At 41.4% G+C, this 25,443-nt stretch overlaps 2 protein-coding genes across 3 annotated transcripts; both read right to left on the bottom strand.

The window, feature by feature from the left end:
• Positions 1 to 2: 2 nt before the first annotated feature.
• On the bottom strand, positions 3 to 14,287 carry ap1g2 (adaptor related protein complex 1 subunit gamma 2). The gene is made up of 22 exons (XM_037083594.1): positions 14,131 to 14,287; positions 13,237 to 13,439; positions 12,617 to 12,741; positions 11,326 to 11,467; positions 11,119 to 11,215; positions 10,926 to 11,002; positions 10,728 to 10,823; positions 10,303 to 10,383; positions 9,797 to 9,895; positions 9,633 to 9,688; positions 8,740 to 8,853; positions 7,608 to 7,748; positions 7,118 to 7,172; positions 6,372 to 6,494; positions 4,640 to 4,729; positions 4,035 to 4,162; positions 3,446 to 3,550; positions 3,126 to 3,273; positions 2,548 to 2,710; positions 2,085 to 2,236; positions 1,686 to 1,784; positions 3 to 1,370 (listed from the first exon to the last, which is right to left on the bottom strand). The coding sequence occupies exons 2-22, from the start codon at positions 13,435 to 13,437 to the stop codon at positions 1,263 to 1,265; spliced, it is 2,400 nt and encodes a 799-aa protein (XP_036939489.1). The 5' UTR covers positions 13,438 to 13,439; positions 14,131 to 14,287; the 3' UTR covers positions 3 to 1,262.
• A 1,120-nt stretch (positions 14,288 to 15,407) lies between these two features.
• On the bottom strand, positions 15,408 to 24,473 carry slc7a8b (solute carrier family 7 member 8b). 2 transcript variants are annotated; one of them, XM_037084165.1, is made up of 12 exons: positions 24,320 to 24,473; positions 23,601 to 23,829; positions 20,970 to 21,174; positions 20,072 to 20,223; positions 19,758 to 19,883; positions 18,843 to 18,996; positions 17,810 to 17,933; positions 17,407 to 17,510; positions 16,800 to 16,896; positions 16,567 to 16,716; positions 16,184 to 16,361; positions 15,408 to 15,927 (listed from the first exon to the last, which is right to left on the bottom strand). In XM_037084165.1, the coding sequence occupies exons 2-12, from the start codon at positions 23,761 to 23,763 to the stop codon at positions 15,824 to 15,826; spliced, it is 1,557 nt and encodes a 518-aa protein (XP_036940060.1). In that variant the 5' UTR covers positions 23,764 to 23,829; positions 24,320 to 24,473; the 3' UTR covers positions 15,408 to 15,823. The 2 variants fall into 2 exon arrangements, with proteins under 2 accessions (XP_036940060.1, XP_036940061.1); XM_037084166.1 differs by having other exon boundaries at positions 23,601 to 23,973; positions 24,320 to 24,469.
• Positions 24,474 to 25,443: the final 970 nt, after the last annotated feature.

Raw genomic sequence — 25,443 nt, 5'->3', positions numbered from 1 at the left:
GATTCTGAAAACTGATTTTTATTAGAAAATGACATGAAACTGAAGATTTAATGACATCTGACAGAATAGTCCTCCTGGTCTCCTCTTTACAGTTTAATTAAGGTAGGGATCTGAATCAGTCTGCTTGTGATTATACTGAAAACCATTTAGAGCACCATTACTGACATCCAGAATCGTTTTGAATACAGGTCTACAATTATGAGATGAGTTATCAAATTAATCTGATACACGTTTTACAGCCCACTTTTCTGTCCTTCTACAACAAAGGCTTGTATTAGAGAGTTCCCCCTTCTAAAATTGTGCTCATATAATTAATATGTAAAATATACTGTACATCTTGCAGACAGTATCATGCCCACGTCATTTCTTGTATCACTATACACAGTCTTCATATAATAAAATGACTCGGGAGCCTTTGTAAACAACAGGCAAGGGGATATTGGTCAGGAAGTGTTGCTTGAATGGGAGGAATAAAAACATGTTTTATAACCTACATTTAAAAACCAGTTCCTGGCCCCCAAAACTAAACTAGAAAAGAACCGTTTTTGAGGGGGTAAAAGGCACAGGGGAATGACTAAGGAGGCGGATTCTTTGAACTGTTGAGTTGTATGACGCATAAAAAGTAGGAGAAACACAAGACATGTGACTGCAAGACATAAGGAGGTGTTTCAAATTCATGTCCTTAAGTTTCTGAATAAAGTCAAGAGTAATGAATTTGAGCATTTTGCAACTGTAGTAGTGGATCATTAGTGAGTGTTTAGCTGCTTTTCAACAACGTGAAGACCGTCAAGGCAAATATTTTATAAAGGAAATCATATCAAAGGGAGTGTCACGTGAGGACAGCTTGTTGAAGCCACATGAATAATAAATATGGAGTTAAACATCAACTACAATCAGCTTTAGCAGCTTAAAAACCTGAATGATACGAATTTTACAGACGTAATTGCAAAAACCCAAGAAAAACTGAATATTCTCCAAGTAATGCTCGCATATTCCAAAGCTTGCGTCATCAGTCACATTTACAATTGGAATCCAGAGGAGTGAGAAACTGAGTTAATGTACGAGGCTGTGATTTCCTGTGACAGAACAGTGTTCTTCAGCCATAAAAACACCCACAAAATCAGGAATTCAAGAAACAGCAGCTTGGACTGTAGTGTAGAGGGTGCGACAGCAGGAAAAGAAAACCTTCCGTCAGTGAGGGCGATGTCTGCTGACTCATCCACACACTGTCGTCACAGTCCTGTCGGACTGAATGGCCGCTGTCAGTGGCCGGCAGCACTGAGTCCAGGGAAGGCGTCAATCTGGATTGTATCCTGAAAGGCTGATCCTTTGCTGCTGTAAGATATACGGACCCTCATCTTCAGGTTCACCTGGAGGAGAAGGAAGGATTTAGAATCGGCTCAGCTTCAACTGGAGTAAAGTAAGATTTGGATCCCTCACACACTACGCAATGATGAATTGTTCAAGCTGAATACAACACCAGGTTTGTGGGAGTTGTGTGAAAAATTTAGAGGTAAAGTGTGAAGATTTGTTCTATTTTCAAACTTCCCTAACCTTATGGACCTTAACTACAGAAACTTTTATTTACAAGGGTGTTATTTTCTGCTGTACTGATACAATCTGATATAAAAGAGATGTCTCACACTCCCGACTGACCGGGCTTCAAAGCTTCTTGTCAAACCCACCTTGTTTGGGTTGTTGAGGACCACCATCTGGGTTACCTTAGCTGCGCCTCGAGCAGGAAGAGAGTCCCCACTGGGGGCCTTCATGTGTAACTGGACACTCTGAGGGAAGATCAAATGGAACTTTGAAGTTTAAAGCACCAAAAACGCACGCCTCCATTTACTGCACTGATGCTTACCGCTGAGAACATGACAGGGTCTAAAGCTAACACCCAGCAACCAACACACACTGCTCAAATGCACAGAGAGAGGAGGTGTGACAAAGTATCTGTGTGTGATTCAGTACTGAAAATGTCAAAGAACAAAAAATAGATATTCCTTGGCAGCCACGTATCAACACCAACAGAGAAAACTTGCTGGTGCTGTGAGTTTATGTGTGAGTAGTGTGTTCTTATTACAAACCTTGGGCACTGCAGCCTGCAGGGTGAGGCTGCTGATGTCTGACTCGGTGGAGTTGGAGGCTGTGAGCGTGACTGTGAGGCCCGTGGCTGACTGTTTCTCACAACTCATTGTCAGAGTCACACCATCTTTCTCATACACCTGCACTGTGGGAGCTATTGGAGAAACAGACGTCATGAAATGTTACATTAGTTTAAAGCAAAAGGACAAAAACACATCAACGCTGGACAGTGTTGGATGCAGTCCCCTCCAGTTTGCAGTCTCTAGTTTAGAAATGCAAAGATTGATTGCTTTTTTTGCGAAGTTGTCAAGTATTAATCCAATTTAATCAATCCAACAAAACAAAATCATTGATTCAGCTTCTTATATTGAGAATAATTTTCTTTCTGTTTGACAGTAAACTGATTATCTTTGGGTTGTGGACAAAATGACATATTCTAATTTTTTGTGTCTTAGGGTGTCAGACCTGGAGCGAGGGGGGTGGGCTCTAACCCTCCGAGCAGATCCAGGAGGTCTCCACCGGCAGTGCTGGCTGTGTTGGTGGGCAGGCCCGGTGCTGTGCCTCCTGCTGCTGGGCTGGGCTGTAGAGTCTCCTCAGAGCCTCCCAGCAGGTCCAACAGGTCACACACCTGAAGAAAAAATAGACATGGCAACAAAGCTGACAGTTTGAACCTGAAGAGAACACAGTGCCCTGCATGTTCAAAACAAATCTATTCAAAGAACAGTGAGGCTATTTGAATCTTTATCTAGAGGCACCCATATCTGAACAGGGACAGAACAAACCTTATCTGCAATGTGTTTTTTAAAAGAGGATAATCTGTGTACTGGTGTTTTAAATCACCAGAACACTGCTGATAAACCGGTTAGCTGAGCTTCATTACAATTAAATTTGCATAAATCTACATGCACAGTGATTCGGAGATCTTAAGCAGTCATGACAGCTTGGAGCCTGACCTAACAGTCATGAAAACAGATGATCAGCAAAAACAACGACCAAGAGGTGACCAAAGACAATAAGTTTGATACTGCATTTGTGTCATGTACCTGGTTAGCAGGTGGTTGGGGCAGCAGAGGCTCTCCCTGCTTGACTTTGACTGATTGGATTTCCTTGATGGGCTCCCCTGTTGACTCACCGTTGGTTTGACCCGTGGTGTTCTTTTCTATCACAGGCATCCTCTCCAGCACCGCTGCCCTGCAGACAGAGGAGGCATCTCAACACTGTGTGGCCGGAGCAAAAGATTTGTTTCTGCTATCAACTGTAAAAATCCTAAATGCTACAATGATAACTTCTGCTTTTCAGAAACATAGTATATTACATTATTTTGTAAGAAACAGGAACATTTCTTCTTCATTATTTTGCATACCTCATGTGGTCATATTTCTTGAACAGAGCATTATATTCAACTGCCCTCTGCTGGAGCTCCACATCTATACAGCTGCCATAGATGCTGACGATGCTCCTGATGCGACTGGGAGGGGATAGAGATGAAGGAAAAGAGCAGCAGTCAGGAGACTATTGAGAAATTACTGCATCTAATTAGAAAGTGTCGTAATGAGTTGTCCAACTGGATGTTAGACTCTTATAACTCTTTGTTCAGTCGTCTGTCCTAAACTTAAATGGTTACTACAAAACTGAAAGTCTGTAAGTGACCATATCTGCTGTTCTAACATCTGTTATGTAAATCTTTGCCACAGATGAGTGTGAAAATAAGAGCAGAGATTTCATAGAAAAATGTAGCTGCCTGGGACTTGCAAATTATTAAATAGTACTATTGTTTGTTTCATTAGCCTCTATTAGAGTAAGAATGCAGCATTCAGTTTTCACAGTAATGTGTATTTCTGACCAATCAAATACTTGAGCAGATAAACAAATAAATACCAGTTTAACTGTACACTCAATCACTGATTGTTTCTTTTTTTTGTTTTGCTGGGAGTGATGGAAGTGTTTCTTACTCCACATTGTCAGTGATGCGTGTGCTCAGTTTCATTGTGGCGGTGAGGGCAAAGCCTCTGGTCGCCGGGGACGACATGTGGGACTGCAGAACCGTTTCTAAGGCATCCAGGACGTCGTCCTCGCTGACCTGATCCAGAGACAACCCAGAGTCAAAACAGAGTCTGAAAGCTGCCATCACGTTTTTAATAATACTGAAGCTAGAGATAAAAGCGACAGATTTTAGCTTCTAGTATTCATTTAGCTGATGATCCATCACATTTACTGTATGCTTAAGACACAAACCATTCATTTATTTTTGACTGATGACTAAGAATTGTTTTGGTCTGTCAGTATCAAGGGTAATTATCATCACTAACTTGTAAGCACTTGTTGCACATTGCTGTTTCCTTGGAGTTGCACTAAGCGTAGCTATTGCTTCTCCCGTAAACTACTCATACTCCACAAGCTGCCATCGTGGCAGAAAATGCCAAATGTTTCTTTGTGTTTTGTCAGACAGAAGGCCTAGAGCTGAAAATGTAAAACCCTGTAGTGCTCTAAAAGTATGTTGAATCACTACTGATGATTATTTGTATTACAGTATAAACTGTGTTGGTGCTTCGTGTACCTGAACAGGTTCAGTCTCCTGACACTCTCCTCTCAGCAGCAGGTCTCCATACTCTCCTATACACCAGCAAGCCACCTGCACCAGGGATTGCTGCAGATACAAGTATTACACTCACACAACTGTACGCACATCACACTCACAGCCAAGTATAATCATAGAGTAATACTTTTCTTTTTGGCAGACTTGCTTGCTGGTTGGCATGACACTTTCAAACATCGGAGCCGCTTTTTCCTGAATTCAAGTGGTGGATGTTGGGAAACGGCACCACACTGCAGATGAGTACATAGCTGCTCATCTGACTTGGTTCCTAAAATAAACCTGGTTGCATCAGCCAGTTTTCAAACCGAACGCCTGGCTATTCTCACTGCCGTGGAACCAGACCAGCTCTCTCTGGTTCACCACTGACACAGATGTCTCTTTGAATACATTTTTTGAACAGCTCTTGAGTTTTTTGCGCATTATGCTGCAAAAGGATCCTAAAATGAACGTCTTTTCTGTCCAAAAGCTCAGTTCTAGGATGGGTTCAAAGCTAGAAAATGTGAATGTGACTGCATGTGGAATATCAGCTTTGCTTTGCTCTTGCAAGGGTGTTATTGTTCTTTGTCAACATTTAAATTTCCTTGATTGCTTTTTCTCTCTGGAGTACAACATTGGTGACTGAGTTCAGGTATACAGGTTCCTGTGCTTTGTTTTTTTTTCATCTTGTTTGCAAACAGATTAGGACAACTGTGTTCTGTAATTTGTCATTTTTTGATAACGTAATTCTACTGATAAGGGATAGTTCTTTTTTTAAGTGGGGTTGTTTGAGGTGTTATTCATAGTCAGTGTATTACCTACAACAGATAGCACTTCCAGTTTTAGAGAAACAAACAGGACTTCTGGCACAGTTTAATCATATTTTCAGAGCTTTACCTTGCCCTCAGACAGCCCTTTCTTACTGGGAACTGAAGCCGTTTTATCGTCTTATGCTCTCGTTAAGGCCACCAGACTCCATTGACAAACAGTAATTTTACCACACGGAACATGGGCGTTGCTCATCTTCAGCTGCCTTGATTTAGCTGTTTGTGTTTAGTTTGTGTTGTTGTGTGACTTTTGAGATTTAACACGTTTGTTCAAGTCTGAACAAACAAGCTAACAATCCAAATGGAGAGCAATTCCTGTGTTCTCTGCGGCAAAAGGAGAGGCATAAAATGGCCTCCATTTCCCATCCGATAAAGTTGTCTTAAGTATTCTAAATACAGTGTACTTACACTGATATTTTCTTTCTTTTTTGGGGGGGCGGCTGTTTTTAGTATTAGGGATCATGCTGCTGTCTAACAACAAATTACTTTTAATGATAACAAAATGCCCCAAATATAAAATAAATATTGGAAAGATATTCAAACTAAGGTAACTAAGGCAGGCAATGCACTGTATAGGTACTTTACCAATCCCGAATTCAAAAAACCCAAACTAACCCTTTAAGACATATAAATAAACTAGTTTGAATTATATATACTAAGGATTTGACTTGTATTTTACAACTTTTAATTACACTTTAGACTTTCAGCATTCTTCCTATGATGAATCTAATCACATCTTATCACATTCATTCTTGTATGATAAAGGACCATCAAGTAACACCCCAGAGACAGATGGATAATTTGATTGTCCAGGTTAACTAAATGAGTAAGCTGACCAGCACACCACTAAAACACTAGAGATGCACATGCACAAACACACACACACACACCTGAGAGATGTCAGTGAGCAGAGCCCGGTACAGCTTGTGGACAGTGTAACAGTGCAGCTCTGAGGCGTTGGTGATAAGCTGGATCAAGTTGGGCACAGTTTCATCTCTGACGTCGCCCCCTGCCTGGCAGAGCGGAGATCAGAGTCAAACACATGAACATGTTCGTTCACTCACACAAACACACACACAAACACACACACACACACACACACACACACACACACACACACACACACACACACACCAAACTCCATTAGCTAGACAGCTGGCCCAAGTATTTGGGTCGGCCTACATTTTCTCCCAGACTTAATGACCTCACTTAGGGGCCGTTTCATCACAGTTTACATACATTATTAAAAGACGTTTACTGATATGGATTAAACTTTAATTCACGCCAAATCTCCACCATTACCCTTTCTATAAACACTATCCTTCTGGATAGTAAAAGCGTTTTTTTTTTTCATATGTATAAACTTAACTAGATGGAGCACACAATTAAAACAGAGAGCAAAATGGAAAGCATTAGTTTGCCTATTCAGGGCAGCATGTATGAAAGTTTGTACAGAGGTTCACACGGTCTCTTGCCCAGTGTATCGTTTAGAAAATATAAATCTAGTATCTCAATGCATACACAGCCTTCACACATGCGGCCCCTGATATCTACACTAAGGCAGACTGCATTGATGATGGCAGAGGGAGAAACTCATGTCAGAGTCAGCAGGGTGGGTGGCTCAGTCTGTATTTACCGTGGTGAGGACATGCAGGATGGTGTCAATGTGCCAGCGCTGGGAGGGCGCATACCTGACAGAGACAGAGACACACACACACACACTCAGTGGTGCTTGAGAGTGAGTCAGACACACACAAATCCATCTGCATCCTCTCGCAACTTACACACACAAAACCAAAGTGCGTCAAGTGGTAGAGAGATATACAGTAGAAACAGTGAAGGCAATTCATCGTCACGGTGGCATCACTGAGAGCGGAGACAGACACAGAGTGAGACGTGGAGACACATATACTTTAAGCACAAAGACCTTTTTGTCACAGCCTTAATACTTAAAACAGCTGCATCACATTAATGCCCACTTTATCCAATTGTAGCTCGGAACGACACAGCACATTAAATGTATTCACATGCACATGTATGTTTGTGTGCCGCTTGCATGCATGCACAGATACTGTGTGTGTAATTACGTCGTGTGCACTTGTACATGTGTGAAGTGTGTCACTCACCTCTCTGCAGCGATGAATATGCCGCTGGCAGCTTGGGACCTGAGCTCAGGAGGGCATGAGGACAGGAAGATGAGCAGCTCCTTCATCATGGAGCGGATATTGGAGGCCGACACTAGCGCCAAGGAGAGGTCCAGCGCACGGCTGGGCAGCGGACCAGAGATGGTTAATGTTAGCTATTCTGTATATGCGTATATACCTTTAAATTAAGTCTCTTCTGTAAGTGTGAGTAGTTGATCAGCACTGCTGTGACATACTGTGAAAATGGTCTATGATACATCATGACCTCTATGCAGCTTAAAAGACAAACATGGTTTTTGAAATGGCAACAATTTTTTTAACAAAACATCAAATCAATCTATTATTTTTTCGTACTAGTTTTAAGGTGAGTTAAATAAGTATTTCACTGCTGGAGAGACGGCCTTTACACAACTGGGCTGTCTCTTGCAAACATTTTTGAAATTGCTACATGATTAGAGAAAACAGGGAAAAGGGGCTGTGGTATTCACTTTTGGCAGTTCCTGGTTTTGGCTCAGACTCCATTTTCAAACAGGATACAATAAGGAAGGCAGTTGGTAGCAAACTATTTGATTTTGTAGCTCAGGCTGAATGAATTATTTTGACAGGCATTGCGATTGCGTAATGAATCACATGTTTGGTGGAAGTGACAATTGTTCCCTTTCATCTGAAGAATAAAAACTGGCAGCTGGAGCGTCTCTGTAGCACAACAATGCTTCATTTACAATAGTATGTTTTCACACATTTTAACATTACTACATTTACCATCAAAGCATTTTTATATAATATTGCTTTGTTGTATCGCAAGGAGGGACCAAGTGATGCTGTATGAATCTACCTGTAGAAATCCATTAAAGCATGAAATTATGTCTTTAGGCTTCAGAAAATGTCCCAAACATAAAACAAAGACATAAGACACTTTTAGAAAGGTCTCCTGCATTTAGGAACATTGACTGATGCCTACTCCAAAATGAACTGGTCCTTGAATCTTTTTATATATTTCTCAAACACACATGAGGGGATGACATTGGACAAGCATGACTTTACGGTGTCAGGTTTACTGAACATCTGTGGTGCAACAGCTGTGGCTGACAGGCGGAGAAGAGGGGAGAGTTACCGCTTGACAGAAGCATCCTGGTCCTTCAGGCAGTCCACTATGGTTCCCCGGTGGCGCTGCACTGCATTATGATCTGTCCCAACAATCTTCTGAAGAGAGATCATGGCGATGTACCTGAACACACACACAGAAGTGACAAAAATAAGGGCGTCTTGTGTTAAACCTCATGCTGCATAATGAGGAAGAGCTGTAAGTGAGTTCAATTCACTGAGGTTCTGAGTGTGTAGAGAAGCAGAATATATTCAATAACTTTTTGCTATTTAAATGGATTTCTAATCATCAGCTAACAGTCAAGATTAACTGACAGTGCTGAACAAACTTAACTTTCTCAACATTGCAAGATAAATAATTCATCTTTCCACTTGGAATGTCTCATGAACTGATCAAGTATTTATGTGAGCACAGGAGAGATGTTATCTAGCCGAGAAGGGCTCACAGGAATAAACCAGTCCCATTACTGTCACACTGCCACAGTGACATTCAGGTGCCCGCAGGTAAAAACCTGACAGGCCTGCCTGGTCACACGGCCTCTATGGAAGTAAACCCAAAAAATAGTGACATAACAAAACCCAAAAGAACCTGTTTCTGGCCTCCCCACTGTCTGATGAAAATTGATAGAGCCCAAAATGGAGAGATCAGCATTAACAGACAGACAGTGACCTTCTGGTTTGGCTCTGGAGGAACGGCTCCAGGGAAAGTGATTAGTGAGCTCAGACTGATAACAGCCCGTTGGGAGGCTTCTCTCTAGCTGCAGTGAGTTAACAGTCGGCCTCGTCGGATGGAAATGGTAGAAATGATCCGCAGAGATAAGAGAGGAGGGATCGTGGAAAAGATGGAAAGAGAAACAGGAATGTGCAGGGTGGGACGTCAGGGAAAAGCCAAACAACACTAACCGAATGTTCCTGTCATTGTTCAGTAGGAATCTTCCCAGAATATTCACAGCCAGAACCTGTGGCACATGAAAAGTTGCATGTGCATTTAATAGTATAATTAGGTCACATAATCAACTATGTGTAAATGTGGTTGAACACAGAGAAGACTGCTGCAAGTCTCTCACCCTGAGTCCGCTTTCTGATTTGATGTCTAGCACAGTAAGAACGGTCTCATACAACACAGCGTTGCCCACAGTCTTAGTGCTGTCCGTGTTGGTCGCCACCTATATGCCAAGCCAAACACACATCATTAGTTAGTACATTAGATATAGAACAACATTCATATTTAATGACAGTAACATTTCTTAAAATAAAAAATCTTTGTTTTTCTGCCATCAGCTGACAGAAGTGATTCGAGATTTTAATGAGCTGTTTTAACACCCCGTTTGGCAAGTCTTTCCAGTGAAACATATTCTGGCACATAGGAAGCGATGCGATCTACATGTTCCAGTTTATTTGGATTAAAACAGACTAAGCAGTCAGCATGAGCATCAACACCCATGGTTGCTGAACAAAGAAAGGAGTGACACTGTGAGAATCGTCAGAAGAACATGAAGGAGAACATAGAAAGTGCAAGAAACAAACATTTTCATCTGAAAATTCTTCATCATTTGTGTATATGATGGTAAACCTGAGCAAGGAGGTCGTTCATAGCATCACTGGCTGCCTCGTTGTTGTGACCGAGAATCCTCAGCAACCTCAAGATGCGTACCTGAGGCCGGAGAGAATGAACAGATGGACTACAAGTTATTTTGGTGCACTGAATCAGCAAAAATAGGAGGAAGGATGAGAGGGTACATCTGTGTGAAAAAAAAAAAAAAGATAAACTGAAAACTGAAAGAAAAACAAACATTAGTTATTTATGAACCTCCTCTTCCTATTTAAAATTAAATCTGTGCCATAAAGAAAGAAGAGTGACATTTGAGCGAGAGTGAGATTGTTAAATTCTAAATGTTTTGATTTTAAATCTTCATGCTCAAAAGCTTAAAAGTTCCTGGTTTACATTTAGATTATATCAAAATAAGATTAAATCTGTTGATTGCTGTCCAGACTAACCTGTAGGAAGGGATCACTGATTCCTGCCACATCGTGCTCTGGAGAATAACCCGAAATGACCAGACCTTTCATTATCTGAACCAGATCTGGCACTGCCTGAGATACAACACAACACAATATTACAACAGAGAGAGAGATACAAAGTGTAGATATACAGAACTTCTAAGATCAATAGATATGCGTGTGTCTCTCTTGTACCTTTCTGAATTTCTCCAGTGTCTCTAGATTCCTCTCACACAGCTCAGTGATGAGCACTACAGCACCATGTAACACACCTATCAATACAAATATACAAAACAATGAAGAATTGTTGGAAAATTAGGCTTAGCAACAAAAAAAATGAATAAGTAAACATATTAATAAGGTGGGTCGCTGAGGTAGATCAACTGACCGTGATTCTTCTCAGCAAGGAGGGATCGAGCTGCGGGGGCAAACATCTCCCCCAGATCGTGGACTTTTCTCACAATGTGAACAGCACACAGAGCAGCCTGGAAGGACAGTTGTGCGAGTCACAAAACAATAAACAAAATATATATATACATATACATAGTGTATAAGTACAGTTAGTTAAAAAGGAAGAGGAGGTGGAAATCCCCACCTTCTTCTTAATGTAGGAGTTGGAGGCTCGGAGCAGCCTGTCTATCTCTGGTGCCAGATCTCTGCACATCTCAGCAGATCCCATACAGGCCAGCGTGCACAGAGCCAGAGACTGCACGTACTGGTTACTGTGAGAAAGGTCACTGGAAAAAAAAAAAAACACACACATAAAAGTGTAGATATGTGTGTATTACTAAATTCAGTAGAGTATATCCTCCATACTACACACTATGACTGACTGATGTTTTTGCTCTCAATTTCGTCGAATGGGATTACTGTGTTTAAAATGTACGACTGTCAATTATGTCATTCAACATATGATTGTGACATGTTATGGAATATGGGTGAAAACACCAGTCTTTTATAATGTTTTACAAGTAGTCATCAAGAATATAACAAACAGAAACATGACGGTAACATGATTTTAACGCTTTCATTTAACATTCAGAAGATGTAGATGTATAATATGCACATACTATATACACACTGTATTTTAGATGTCATCAGATTTAAGGGTTTCAAGTTTTAATTTGTCAACATGGCTTTTGTGTCAAGTGATACAAAATACAGTGGCATATTGTTACATAGTTGTAAACACATAAAAACGAAAGAGTATATCATCATGGGTTCTACCACAGATTTTAACACTTTTTTAATTGTTGCTTTACAACACACTGTTAGAATTGCTTTTGTGTGTAATCAGTAGTGATGATTACAGCTATGTTATGCTGTGATACCTATCATTCATTAACCTGCTACAGCTGCTTCAAATAAAGGACTTTTTTTATTTTTAAAATGTTTATTAAACGTGGGCTGTCCCTTTTTAGCATTGCATTCACTGGCTCACAATGGACCAAGTGCTGCAGAAACAGAGATATCATCTTCAATCATAAACACATTCTTTATCCTTGTCAATGTTACCCACAGTGCAACTTAGAAACCAACCAAGGTACCAACTCGTCTCGTCATTGTGTGTAGGGTAATTCAGCCTCGAGCTGCTAGCATCGAGCAGAGAAGAGGAGCAGCCTAAAGTGGTTCTGGTGAATGCACCGCTTTCTACTCCAAATTTTGGAAATATTTTGTTGAGTCTACACAGCTCCCCCTGGATGCACAAAAGGCTTTGTGCTGTTTGAAAATATTTTTCAAACAAACTATTTTCCTGATACACAGTATCACTATGTTACCCTTTAATTGCATATCATTTCTAAACACTGGAGTTGAAATAAAGTGTTAACAAAAACTAATTTTGTGAATTTTGATAACTGATTTCAAGTTCAGGTGGCTTTCCTTACTTTTTGATGGAGTTGGTGATGAGCAAGCTGGCGTCCTGCTTCTCATCCAGCAACATCATGGCTCCCAAATATCCCACACGCTTCTCACTGTAGCGAGGGCTGGCTATCATTCGCACACACTCCATCTAGAAGGAAGAGCAATAACTGACTTACTTAACTTTGTTACTTGACTTACAGACACTACTGATGCCCCTGAGGAAATTCCTGCTCTTTGCCAACTCTGAGTGGACGTCAGACACATCTCAAGAGCAGCAGCCCTGGATCTGGGATGGATTCGGTGACCCAGTTTCTTAGACGCTGGTTGGTGATGCTGCAGACTTTGCTTGAGGGAATCAAACTCAATCCATGATGCTCTAATAGCAGGGGAGGTTTACACACACATACGAATAACATAACTGAAATGATCAAAGCTTGCTATGCTGATCCACAATCTGACCTGTCAATTCTCTACTTATTTTGACGTTCTTCGCGCACTCCCACTTTTGAATCAATGCTTCGGAAGTAGTAGTTGGACGTTGTGACTAGGCCACGATTCTGCCATGAACTGAACCCGGATCCTCCCCCTGCCAACCCCATTAACCCAAGTGAACCCATGACAGGCATTAGCAAAATCCCCTCACCTGACCAAAGTGGGCAGGGTAGCCCAACATGTGCACGTAGAGCAGCTTGGCCAGGTTGTGCGATCGCCCCCCATTGTCAGACTGTCTGAACTGTGCCCGGATGGCTGCACACTCCCTCTGGATGACACCCCGCTCCTCACACTGCGTCCTCGCTGACCTGATGGCCCGGATCATCTCCTGCAGGGGTACTGATGGAGACATGGCTGTGTGTGTGTGTGTGTGTGTGTGTGTGTGTGTGTGTGTGTGTGTATCCAGGGGTGGGTGGATGTGAGTATTAGCATGTGTGCATGTTATATTATGTCAAAGAGATGTTTAAAATTTAACATGAACAGAAAACAAACTACTTCACTGTGCACATTGTACTCTGCTTATTTTCACTTCCTGTTTCTGAAAAGCCTCCAGGTGTGTGTGAGCATGACAAAAGCTCTTACTACTCTATAAAACATCTTTACAAGAGCCGTGCCATAACTTTAATAAAGGACAACTAAATTGAGTGTATTTCAAAAACAATTCAAACAACTTAAAGCAGCTTACGTTAGAAATCTGCTATTCTGACTGTGTCTTGTGACAGACTGCTGTAGGGTTTTCCACTGCTAGAGCTGGCTTAATGCAAAGTTACTGAAGATTAAATCCACCTTTAATACTTCTTGACGTTTTAGAAACTGATACAATTCAAGGAACGAGTTAGGTTAACTATCAAGTTAGCGTGGGACTGCCCTAGTCGATGGTGCATGTCAGTGAAATGAGCCAGGGGCTAGCCAACTGACCGAGCAGGGCTAACCTTGCAGATGCTGTCAAGCCTGCTCAGTGACCGACTGTCGAGCTACAGAGCTAGCTGAGTTAGCATTACAGTCCGTTTACAGGAACGGTTGAAGCTCGGAATTAACAACGTACCTGTACACCGTACCAAGAGTCTCCAGTGTTTGAAAAAGTAAACCGGTTCAGCCGAACCCCCTCCAGTACACGGCAGCAGTCAGTTGGCTGGAAACCCAAATACTGTGAAGCCACACAGCGTAAAGCCGGACGGAAATAATCACGCAACTTCCTGTGAGAGCTTTCAAAATAAAACCCTACTCACTATTGCTTTTTCAAAGAAAATGGTCTATATTTCAACTTAAATTCAGACAAGCTTTCGTGGAATTGCTGGAGAGATCATGACACACAACTTGACCTATTCCCAGGAGGACGTAATGTTATCAATCAGCCCTTTTTCATAATTATTTTTGATGATTTTTTTTTTTTTGGTCATGATATAGCCGGAAAACACAGGCGCAAATACCAAGTGTAGTCACATGTTAAATCATATTAGTATTATTAAATATCTTTCAGATCTCACATGTAGTTTTCTGGGTGAACTTGAATTGAATCACATCCTTTTAGCATGTAATTAGTGAATACGAAGTTACATGGGACCTAGATTTAACATTTCTGGCTTGGTATGATACACTCAGAAATGTTTAATTTCGAATACTACAACAAAATCAATATAGCTAGCAAAGCATTTTATTTTGAAGTCACAACCAAATTTCCTGTCTCATTCAGGATAATCTGACATCTTGACCCACCTGGGCTCGTCACAGCCACCCGTGACTTCCGCAATTTGATCGCTCATTGTGCGTGGACTCCGCCCCTTCCGTGTCAGATGTTGCAACAGGTGGCTGAAACATTGATGAGCAGGTGCAGCAGGCAGCACAATGCCACATCAGGCTATACAGTACAATTTACCAGAGGGAGGGACATCATGTAGACAACTAGGAAGGTACCCAGCGTGTTAAAAACACAATTCAGTTGATAAAATACCTCAGAAAATTCCAAGATGATACAGCAGAAATGAGGTAAAGGGTCCACTGATGCTAAATATGTAATGCAAACACACTGAACATCATGGGACTATTCTTTTCTATCCTAAGCGTTATGTCTGTGTCCAGTAATTGCCATGAATATAATGAACATATTTTTAAGGAAAAATAACTACTATTCACTAAATGTGCAACAATTAGCCCTCAATCAACTCTTCCAAAGTGTTGACTGGAACTGGAGATCAAAGTGCCCAGACAAATATTTTCTCTCCAAATCCAAATCCTGTATTGAATGTAGTGGATTTTGAATGAATTACTAAGACCATTTGTCAGATTAATATGTTTGGACATAAAGGAGAATAAAAACAAGGAAACCATCTGGAAAAAATCATTTTAGTGCTAGTATAGTGATGCGATAAATAAACAACACATAACCTGAATACATACAAATTGCATATAAAAAAAAAACTGCCTCCCCATCTCAGAAACAACAGGATGAGATTTTCAATCCTAAAGGTGAAAAAAAGTGTTCCATAAGTTCAAAGTCAGTGGTACTTCATCTAAAATACACCTGTTCCCAGATCACCCACTGAAACAATATTGGTCAGGATGAGGGCCAGTCAAAAACAGAGGACAGTCCAGTGCTGTAGAACAACAAGTGCATGTGAACGCTAAGCTCCCCAAAAGTCTCCAACCGCCCCCCCCAAAAAAACAAAACAAACAAAAGAATGTAAGGTAATGTCTGTTTGTTTCTGAACATGGTCCATCAGCTGTTTGAGGAGCTTTTTTCAGTCTTCATCATCATTTTGTTGAGGTCCAACAGGCTCAGGGTTCTCCTCCATGACTGGGTAGACCACTAAACAGAACTTTTGGAACACATGAGTCACTTTACCTGGATAAAGTCAGAGATGAGACAGAACACAGAAATAATTCTGATTAGATTAAGCAGCTTAAACATGGAATTTCTTGACACTTGATTAATATCAATATACCCTTTAACAATCTATTATTTCCTGTATCAAACTGGTCAAACTTTTTATAAACATGTACTTACTCCATAGAGGTATAACTACATTTTTGCAGGCAGTTCAAGTAACATATTTAAATTCTTGACTTCTTTCCTGAAATACACCAGGAGGTTTCCTTACCCATAGCTACATCACAACACTGTGGCTTGTTTTCCCAGTAGACTCCCAGGAAATATACAGGGACACCAGTCATCATGATGGCCAGCCCGATACCGCACACCACTGGCTCAGAGTAGAGGGAAAACGCCAGCAGGAAGGCCCAGAACAGCAGGTAGATCACAGGCCACACCAGGCTCACCTGTAGGATGAGGAGTCAGAAAAGAAAAAAACACTATTATGCAGCCCTTATGGAATATCCACAGGTAGATGAAAAGGTTCTCAGAGCAAAATCAGAAAAACAACACAAGTATTTTGTTCTGATCTCAAAGAGGTTTTAAATCTTATGCTGCCACTTTTTTGGCATTTTGGTTGCACACAAAGTAGCGTTCCATCTATGTCTTTACCTTGATGGGTCGATACATGTCGGGCTCTTTGATGCGCAGCACAATCTGCCCGGCGACAGTGACACCATAGAAGAGGTAGTTGATGAAACCCACGTAGTTTATGAGGGTGTAAATGTCACTGGTGCACAACATCAGCAGAGTGGAGATCAACTAAATTCGATGAGAGGAGAACGTTAATTTCTGCACAAGGTGAGGACAGGGGCCATAGGAAGGACTTCTTTGTTAGGACTCACAGTGAAGAGTAAGGCTGGGATTGGAGTGCAGCGTTTGACGTGGATCATGGCCAGCAGACGTGGGAGATGTCCTTCCCTCGCTCCGGCGAAAAACAGCCTGAGAGACAGAAACCAAACACAGTTGAGTCCTGAGAGCAGAGCCATCTGGTGCTGGTTCACCGTGTGCACAGCTGAGAGAACAGCTCAGGAAACACACAGATCAGGTGATCATGGACACACCAGTGCAGAGGCAGGACTGCAGGAGTGAAAATTATGGGGTTAAAAATAGACCCACAGCAGGGTGAAAATGACAGAAACAGGAGTACAAGGGGCTCAGTACTTAAGGATATGTTACTGATCAGGCGGGATCATCTTGGAGTCAAATATGTACTGGGGCTCGTTCCCTACAATCTGAAATCCAAGGTAAGCATTTACACTGCTAACGCACTTGATTCCTGTTGAGCCTCTCATTTTAACCCCGCTCACCCCGTTTCTCTATCTACATTTACGGAACAAGTATATCAGCATGGGAATAAGGGAAACCAAAAAGAAAGCACGGCAACCACAGAAGCTGGGATGAGAGGATAAAGGGAGGGCCGGGGAGATGGACCGGGGAGGACAAACTGACCGCGACGACGTGAAGAGGGAGCCATTGACCCCCCCGAAGGTGGAGAGCGCCACAGAGATGGGCATGATCCATGACATTACTCCTAGCAATTTCTCTCCAAATGTCTGGGAGAAACATTAGGAGTAGAGAGATAGAAGAGGAGGAGGAGAAAACAAGTACACAGTTCAAAAACACATAATTAGATAGCTAATCGGGACATTTCAAAATGAAGGGCAAAGGGAGAACAGACTAAGTGGTACAAACAGTGTAACAATGCAGAGAATGTGTGGTTACTGTAGACAACACAACTTCATTTTAAAAGTGATTACAAACTATAATAAGCTTCTAACTGCATGCCTTCGCCACATGCATAAACACACACACACACACACAGTCAGAATTGAGTCATCGTGGGTTTTCTCACCACTGCCACAGCATTGGAGGCCAGCAGCTCCTGTGGGCTCATGGCTGTGACGTAGGCCACGTTGGCAAACACGTAAACAAATGTGACCACAGGGATGGAGATGAAGATCGCACGTGGGAGATTCCTGGGAGGATAAACAGACCACATTGCGATTTGTGGTAGATAAAACATTTCGTAAAAACGTCACTAAACTATGACTCAGCGTGAGAAATATGCGGATATAAAATTGGAAACAATTTGAAAACGACTTCTCATGTTGCGCAAATTACTTGCGGTGTCCCTCTGGGGTCCATTTGTGGACCCTTTTTGTTACTGTCATTTATGTTTTCTAAAAGTATTGTTGTACACATGAACATATTCCATTCTTATGTTTTCAAACAAATGGCAAATTAAATTACATTTTCTAACATTTATTTTACTGTTGATGAATTTATTGATTTTTACTGCCAAAAGAAGGCATTGTAAATCAAATCCTTGCAATTTTAAATTTAAAGTTAATAATGTTAATTTCTTGGTGAGATTTTTAAGAATGTGTCAATTCAGTGATGTTTTACTGAAGTCATAGTTTAAGGTGCTGTTGTACTGGACTACAATATACTGCTGTGTCCTTCCTGTTTACACACATGAAAATGACCTTTCAATATAATTCAGTCCAGCAGAACACCGTCACTAACTACAGCTGCAATTACTGCTCAAACACAAAATTGAAATAACACCTCTGACTGTGAAAAAGTCAACAAAAACTGAACATTATAGGAACAATAAAGGTCGATTTTACGGGAAAACAGTTGTGTAGGATTGCCTTAAACTGCACAGGTGGATTTAACTCAATTTGCATTTTTAGCAGTTCTATGCCATGCCTGCCGTCGTAATTTTGTTTTGTTTTTTTTCCTTTAAATCATTGATAAAAGCCAAATTCTCCTAATTTCTTTTTTGTTGAGATGTATTTAGATGCTTTTTTGTCTTTTGTAATCTCACTAGCACAATCCTTTTTATGCTTTAATGTTATATGTTATTTGTTGTGTTTTGTTACCTGTATGGGTCAACTAGCTCCTCTGTGACATAGTTGAGGAAGTTCCAGCCTCCATAAGCAAAGGAGCCTTGTAGGAAGGACAGAGCTATCAGACCAACATCATAGTCTCGGAAAGTCTCAAAGCTGTGCACCGGCTCCAACCAGTAATAGTGACCTGTGAAGGGGAAAAAAAAAAAAAAAAAAAAGTGTTCATAGTAATGAAGTTCAGCTTGATTTCAACATCATAATCTGAGCAGCAGAGGGCACCAGACACAACATGCATTGTTATTTTTCCAGTTTTCTACAGGCCTTCAGGTTATGATTATCCCTTGTTGTACAGTTCACTGCTGCCTTTCGTTTATGGGTGCAGAGATCGAAAGTGTTTACATTACATTTCATCTACAAAGGCATCTAAATATTCTTACATGCTCTCGTGGATGGCTACCAATAATAAAACACCAGATCACATAAAAGTCTGGATGAGGGACATATTAATAGTATGTGTGTGTGTGTCTGTGGTCTTGTGCGAGGATTATGAGTGGGATGAAGAGATATGAGAGACTAATCCCTTTTTGCATTGAAATCACAAATCCCATGAGAGACAAGGAGAGCTAAAAAAAAATATACTGTGACGGTAGCTGTAGTGTTGCTGCTTCATATAGTTTTTTTCCACTTTTGGCATCATGGCTAAAGAAGACTGATTTCCAAAATTTGTGTTAGGAAAATAGATGTCAGGATATCATTCATAACAAATAAGACAAACACTACATTTCTTGTGAAATACAGAGTTCGATCTCATCAGACCTCTGAGTACCATTCAAATAACAGTACCCTACGTACATTACCGGCCTAAGGAAGAGACATGGAACATAAACTAAAAGAATTCTGAACTGTGAAAAATTGCAAGAAGGCAAGAAATGAGGAAGCAAACATTACCTTTGCATATTTGGACAACACCCATGATTATGATGAGGCCCAAGGCCAAAAGCTTGCCAGCAGTGAAGACATCCTGGACACACGTGGCCCAGCGCACACTGTGGCAGTTCACCCACGTCAAAAACACTAAAGGATTGCAAAAGAGAGTGTTAAAAATGGAAGAAAAAAATAATTTATAGACTAAGCTTTAAAGTCGCTGTGCCTGAAATAGTTCTTCAAAGTGGCTGTCACTATGCTGCTTCATGATCCACATCTGTTAATGCGCCACCCTCAACCAATAGCCATTTAATCTTCAGTTTTATTCTATGACTCACACAGGCAGACAGCAGCCAGCAGGCGTAGGCCGTTCTCTGGGGGGAGGCAGGATGGGAAGAGGGGCTGCAGCACGTAGTTTGCGAAGGTGAGGGCGATCACAGCCTGGTTCGTGGGGTAGATGACCAGCACGGCAATCCACAGACGCAAAAAGCTGTGGGACAACACGCGCAGGAGGTTAATGAGACGTGGCAGCGTCGACTGGTGCACACAACTGCACACCACGGACACAAGAGCGACACAGTGTGTGAGAAATACCAGCCCTCGTTACAGCAAAATGTAATGGATAACAAAGGAAATTAAAGCGCATTAGCTAAATGCATTGTAATAATGCACTGGAGCATTGCTGCTAAAGACAAGAGAAATGTTCGGAACGGGGTCATCGACACTGTGGGATGCTGCTGGGAATACAAAATTACATTAGGAGAGGCTGTAATTATATAGTGAGCATGGCCGTGGAGGAGAGATGGGGGGCCCGGGTTTACGCAAATTATAATTACAAAAGTCTTGTGACAACCTGCTATGTAGTTCTTTTAGGCTGCTTTGACGCATCATACAAACAAAACATAACGTGAACCACGGTGGTGTGAAATGTGTTTGGATCCAGATGCCTATGAAAAGTATATGAATTGAAAGAAAATTAGAGGCCAACTGTTTGATACTTGTCATTTCTCATCATTTTCAGACCTTTTTGAAGCAAATAAAATGTCAAATATTTTCGTGTCCCACTGGATGTGAGACAAAAAAAAAAGCAATGTGAATGTGTCTCACACTCTGGGGAAGTTGCAATGAACATTTTTCACAAATTTTGATTGATTAACGGTGAAAAGAAACAGCCGAAAAACAAAGAGAGTAATCGTCTCTAAGCCCATGTCAACCGTGTCAAAACACTTGTCTCACCCAGCCAGTCCTCCAAAGATGTCCTTTACATACGAGTAGTCCCCCCCGGATTTGGGGATGGTCACACCCAACTCTGCATAGCAGAGGGCCCCGATGGCTGTGATAACTCCAGTGCTGACCCACACAATGATGGCCACACCCACTGAGCTCGCGTTCTCCAGGACTCCCTTAGGACTCACAAAAATCCCAGATCCAATGATGTTGCCTGAAGGAGTTAAAGAAAGATAACAGACACAGAGGTCAGATTAAGACAGGGTTCTGGCTGATCAAGTTTACATTTTAAATAAGCGCAAAAAATAAATAAATAAATAAATAAAAATCACACTACAGCATTAACACAAGCGTGAGGCCACTCAAACAAACCACAGGTATGATACGACTTCCTCTAATGTGATGACCCATTTCCTGCAGTGCTCAGGTTGCCTCTGTGCGGTTTTGTTACTCAGCCCATGTGGGCAGAACTGGGTCTTGTTTATAGAATAATTTTGTTCCCTCTTGAAGTAGTCCAGAAAGATTTCAAACAAGCTGTCAAAAGTTTTAACTTTTGACATCTAACAAGTCATTGAAAGTCGTGCAAAGCTGTTACGGTGGTATCAACAGAGACAATTATAGTGTAGCTAATAGTTTTTCTTTGTCTTTGTTTCAGAAGAGAAGACGTGTGCTCCGTTTTTTTTTTTTAGTATCATTATTAGCCTGAGGATATGGCAGAATGAGGTCATATCCTGTGACTCCTGGGACCAGTACAAAAATCCAAGTCTGAAGGCAGAAAGGGTCGGGGTAGAAAACATCCACTGTAAAGTTTTTTAGTGCATTAGATGAGTCGGAGTGTAGTTCACTTACGGCACTGATTCAGCGAGGCCCAGGAGGAAGAACGCCAGAAGACAGCCAGTCCCTTTGTCTGTTCAAAGTTGGTTTAAGGCAATTTCGTACTTAAAATTTGTGTATCATATCAATTTGGATCATTGTAAATGGATTTAAGTAATGTTCTTCAGATGGCCACTGTTTAATCTATGCTGTCAGATAACATGGGGCCCAGTTTTCAACAGACAGTGGCTCCACACAGGCCCAAAACGGTCTAGCTTGCTGGGTAATTGAATTAAGGTTTTAGATGATTTATCTGTTTTCGATAATAATCCATACATCCCATTTGGGCCGATACAGAACATGCAAGTGTAGTTGCTTCTCATCAGAGTGCAGCACCCATGCTGAAACCATGCTTTCAGATGCTGGAAAAATGCAATCTCAACAATTGTGCACACCCATTAGCGAGATTGCTTTTTATTGACCTCTCTCCCCCCCCTGCATGTATGAGAGGCAGGCAGGGACTGTGGTACGCTCTGATCCAGCAGAACTAACAGTTCCCTGGAAACATGAAAGCACCAGTGAACGACGTGCAAGATATATGATGTCGGAGAGCACACCGAGGAAGACCCGCAATCATGACAGAGAGAGGGGAGAGATTTCATTCAGTAAGGCTCAACCATTTTAAAAAGCAAAGTGGCTTTCGTTTTTAAGTGTCAGCAGGATTAAGCAACATTTACCAAACACCTGCAAAGGAAGGCGGCTCAGTTACATCATGAAAATACCTTCAACATGTATAAATGTAATACTGGAAAAAAAAACACTTTAAAATTGGTCCAAGCACCCCCCCCTTTGCAAAAATACCGTTGACTTTTTGGTATTTCGTCAGGAAAATTTGCCTCTCGTACTAATCTTGCTCAACAAATGATTTTATTTTGACACAAACACTGCGTTTCCTGTAATTACTTCCAAGCAACACTCAAATTAAAATTATCATAGGGTGTTTGAATGAACCAACCTGCTGGACTTGCTGACCGAGGCCTTAAAGTTCATGGAAGTGATCCCCTAACTTTTTAAAGTAAAAGACCCCGACACCGATACAAATTAGACCACCGTCCCCCCATTTAATGGATTTTGTCCAAGGGCCCCCTATCTGATAAGAACCTTGGTTTTAGCAGTTTCATTACAGAGAGTGTATGAAACTCATGACCAAAATAGTCATGTATTCTGTGATTGTGTTACTTATGGATAGACTTATAGTGACAATGAATTATTCATTTTTTTCCGGGGAGCCCCTGGAAACCCCTTAAGGGCCTCTATACCCCACTTTGACAGAATTATGACTCAGACTTTTAATATTTACAGTATTAATGAGGTGAAATACAAACTCAGATGTGTGTTTTCCAGCAAGCTGTTCTCAAAGGAACAATAAGCTCCCCAGAAGACTGTCTGAAGCTAGAAAGGTGGCAGGGTCCGCCACATATACACATACCTACCTAATATATATAAAAATAAATAACAGTATGATATTGCATTGTCCTGTAAGGTCAGTTTGTTTATTCATGTTACACAGTCATGAAAAATTAAAAGGTGAAGAGAGATCAGCTAATGAAAATCGTTCTCTTATTAAAATGTCTTTCTCAAAACTACATAGTGCAACTTTAATAATAATAATAATAATAATAATAATAATAATAATAATAATAATAATAATACATCTTGGAATTGATTGATTGATTCTTCATGCAGTGGCTGATGTTAGACTGAGGGTAACATGCTTTATTTTAATATATCCATAGGTGACGAGAAACCCCTCAGGAACCTGCTCACCTATTATAATGCCACAGGCGCTGACAAGGCCGATCTGTTTCTTCAGAGCCACCCCGGAGTCTCCTCCGGCGGGTTTCTCTGAGTCCGGCGGCTCACCCTGACCGCCCCCGCCGCCGCCGCCGCTACCGCTGCTGCTGCTCCGCTTCCTCGGACCCACGGTCATCCTGAAGCCGGCTGTCCGCCCCTCTTCTGTGGTCCAGGTAATGAGGGCAGCGCCTCCCCGCTGAGCCTGCCAGGGTGCACCGAAGAAGAATTGTGGGTAGAGAGGTCTTTTGACACTGTGCTGAGTCACTTTCCGGCCACTTTCCTTCAGCTCTACAAGATGCCAAAAATGCCGACGGCAGTGGTTTCCATGTTTAGCTGGCCGGTGGAGCTAAAATTAGAAGTCACATCCCGGCATTATTAATAATTCACAGTGCAACACGGCGAACAGCCCCTGTGGCCACTGTATCAGGTAGGTATTATTGTGACCAGAAAACAGAAATTCAAATCAATTTGAGTTATTTATTTATTTTTTAAAATCAAAATGAGTTTAAAGGACCTGCTAAATGTGGATATATCCAAGTTCTAGTTCACCGGTTGGACAAATCTCGCGGCAACACCAACACGAGATTTTTTTTTTCTCCTGTCTGGCCAACAAGACTGTCGGAATCTTCAATGAACCCATCAGCTTTATTTCTCAGTTTTAGTCTCAAGCGACTCTCAAAGTGCTGACCCACCTTCTCTCCAGCTGCGCTCACTTGAAAACCCGCAGAAAGCTCGCTGTTAAGTGACGGACTTCATGTTCGGCGTTGTTACTGCTGTCGGCTGGCCGTGATGAGCGGGATAACAAAAGACTTCCAGCTGACCACCGGCCTCGATTAATAGAAAAGCTGGTTATTTTCAGCCAATCAGCGCAGCCCAAATTGTCAACACGTCTCAAGCCCCGCCTCCAGTGGGGACCCAGCGTTTGCTCCATTGACAAATAAAACAACCTGAAGACACACCTGCAGCTTAAATGTTAAAAATTAGCCTAAAGAGAACTCAATCATAATTTTCCTAAATATTAAATAGTTTTTATGCCTAAATCACATTTTGATGGAAGTTTACTTCCCATTACAGTGTCCAAAATACTGTATTCTCAAATGAGGATCAGTATTATTGGTTATTACCTGAAGATGCTCATTAGGATGACTGAAGACTTTTTTTTAAATAAGGTAAAATTATAGCTTCTTAAAAACTGCTGGGAATGACATATGTATTCGTTGGGTTGGTTGTGGGTGGTATGATGTCATGCATCTTTGTCATCTTTACATCAATAACCTCAATGGAGAATTTTGGACTTATTTGCATCATTGTGAACGTATAATATTCGACTTCTCAAATTGTCAAACCAAACCAAAACAAACATCCATTTGAAATGCTTAATATGTGTACAGTCTCACATAGCTGGGTCTGAGTCTGATTTTTTTCAATTTAAGTCCTTATCCTTTAACACTGGCAACATATCATGTTACAAGTTCATGGTGCAGCAACACATTTAATTCCTCTCGGGGCCCCATCTGTGCTGGGGTGATATGCTAAAGCAAGTGTATGTACCATGATAAGACGAGACAGGGCGTGTTTGTAGGCCTATACTTGTAGACATAAGCAATGGTAATGTTCAAGTTACACACAATGAATGAGGGGTGTAGAATAGATGTGTGTCAGGAGGTGGAGTGCACAAATGACAGAAATGTTGCTGCCAGCAATAATTCATATTAAACAGAATCCCTGTCAGCTGTGACTGAAGAGCATATTTAGCTGCTTTTGTTGCATCGATGAGAGCTCAATTGATCTTGACAGCTGCACTGATGCATAACCA

The sequence above is a fragment of the Acanthopagrus latus genome, chromosome 21, assembly GCF_904848185.1.
Source record: "Acanthopagrus latus isolate v.2019 chromosome 21, fAcaLat1.1, whole genome shotgun sequence".
NCBI lineage: Eukaryota > Metazoa > Chordata > Actinopteri > Spariformes > Sparidae > Acanthopagrus > Acanthopagrus latus.
Note: the sequence above shows the minus strand (reverse complement) of the source record. Positions and strands in the feature narration are given on the sequence as shown.

Coding starts and splice junctions, on each gene's coding strand:
- ap1g2 (XM_037083594.1), bottom strand. CDS start 13,437: ATGTCTCCATCAGTACCCCTGCAGGAGATGATCCGGGCCATCAGGTCA. Junction 4,730..6,371: donor TGCTCACTGACATCTCTCAG/GTGTGTGTGTGT, acceptor TTGTATCTGCAG/CAATCCCTGGTGCAGGTGGC. Junction 4,163..4,639: donor AGGAGACTGAACCTGTTCAG/GTACACGAAGCA, acceptor TCTCTGGATCAG/GTCAGCGAGGACGACGTCCT.
- slc7a8b (XM_037084165.1), bottom strand. CDS start 23,763: ATGACCGTGGGTCCGAGGAAGCGGAGCAGCAGCAGCGGTAGCGGCGGC. Junction 19,884..20,071: donor GCTGGCTGCTGTCTGCCTGT/GTGAGTCATAGA, acceptor GCAATCCTTTAG/TGTTTTTGACGTGGGTGAAC. Junction 16,362..16,566: donor ACATGTATCGACCCATCAAG/GTAAAGACATAG, acceptor CTCATCCTACAG/GTGAGCCTGGTGTGGCCTGT.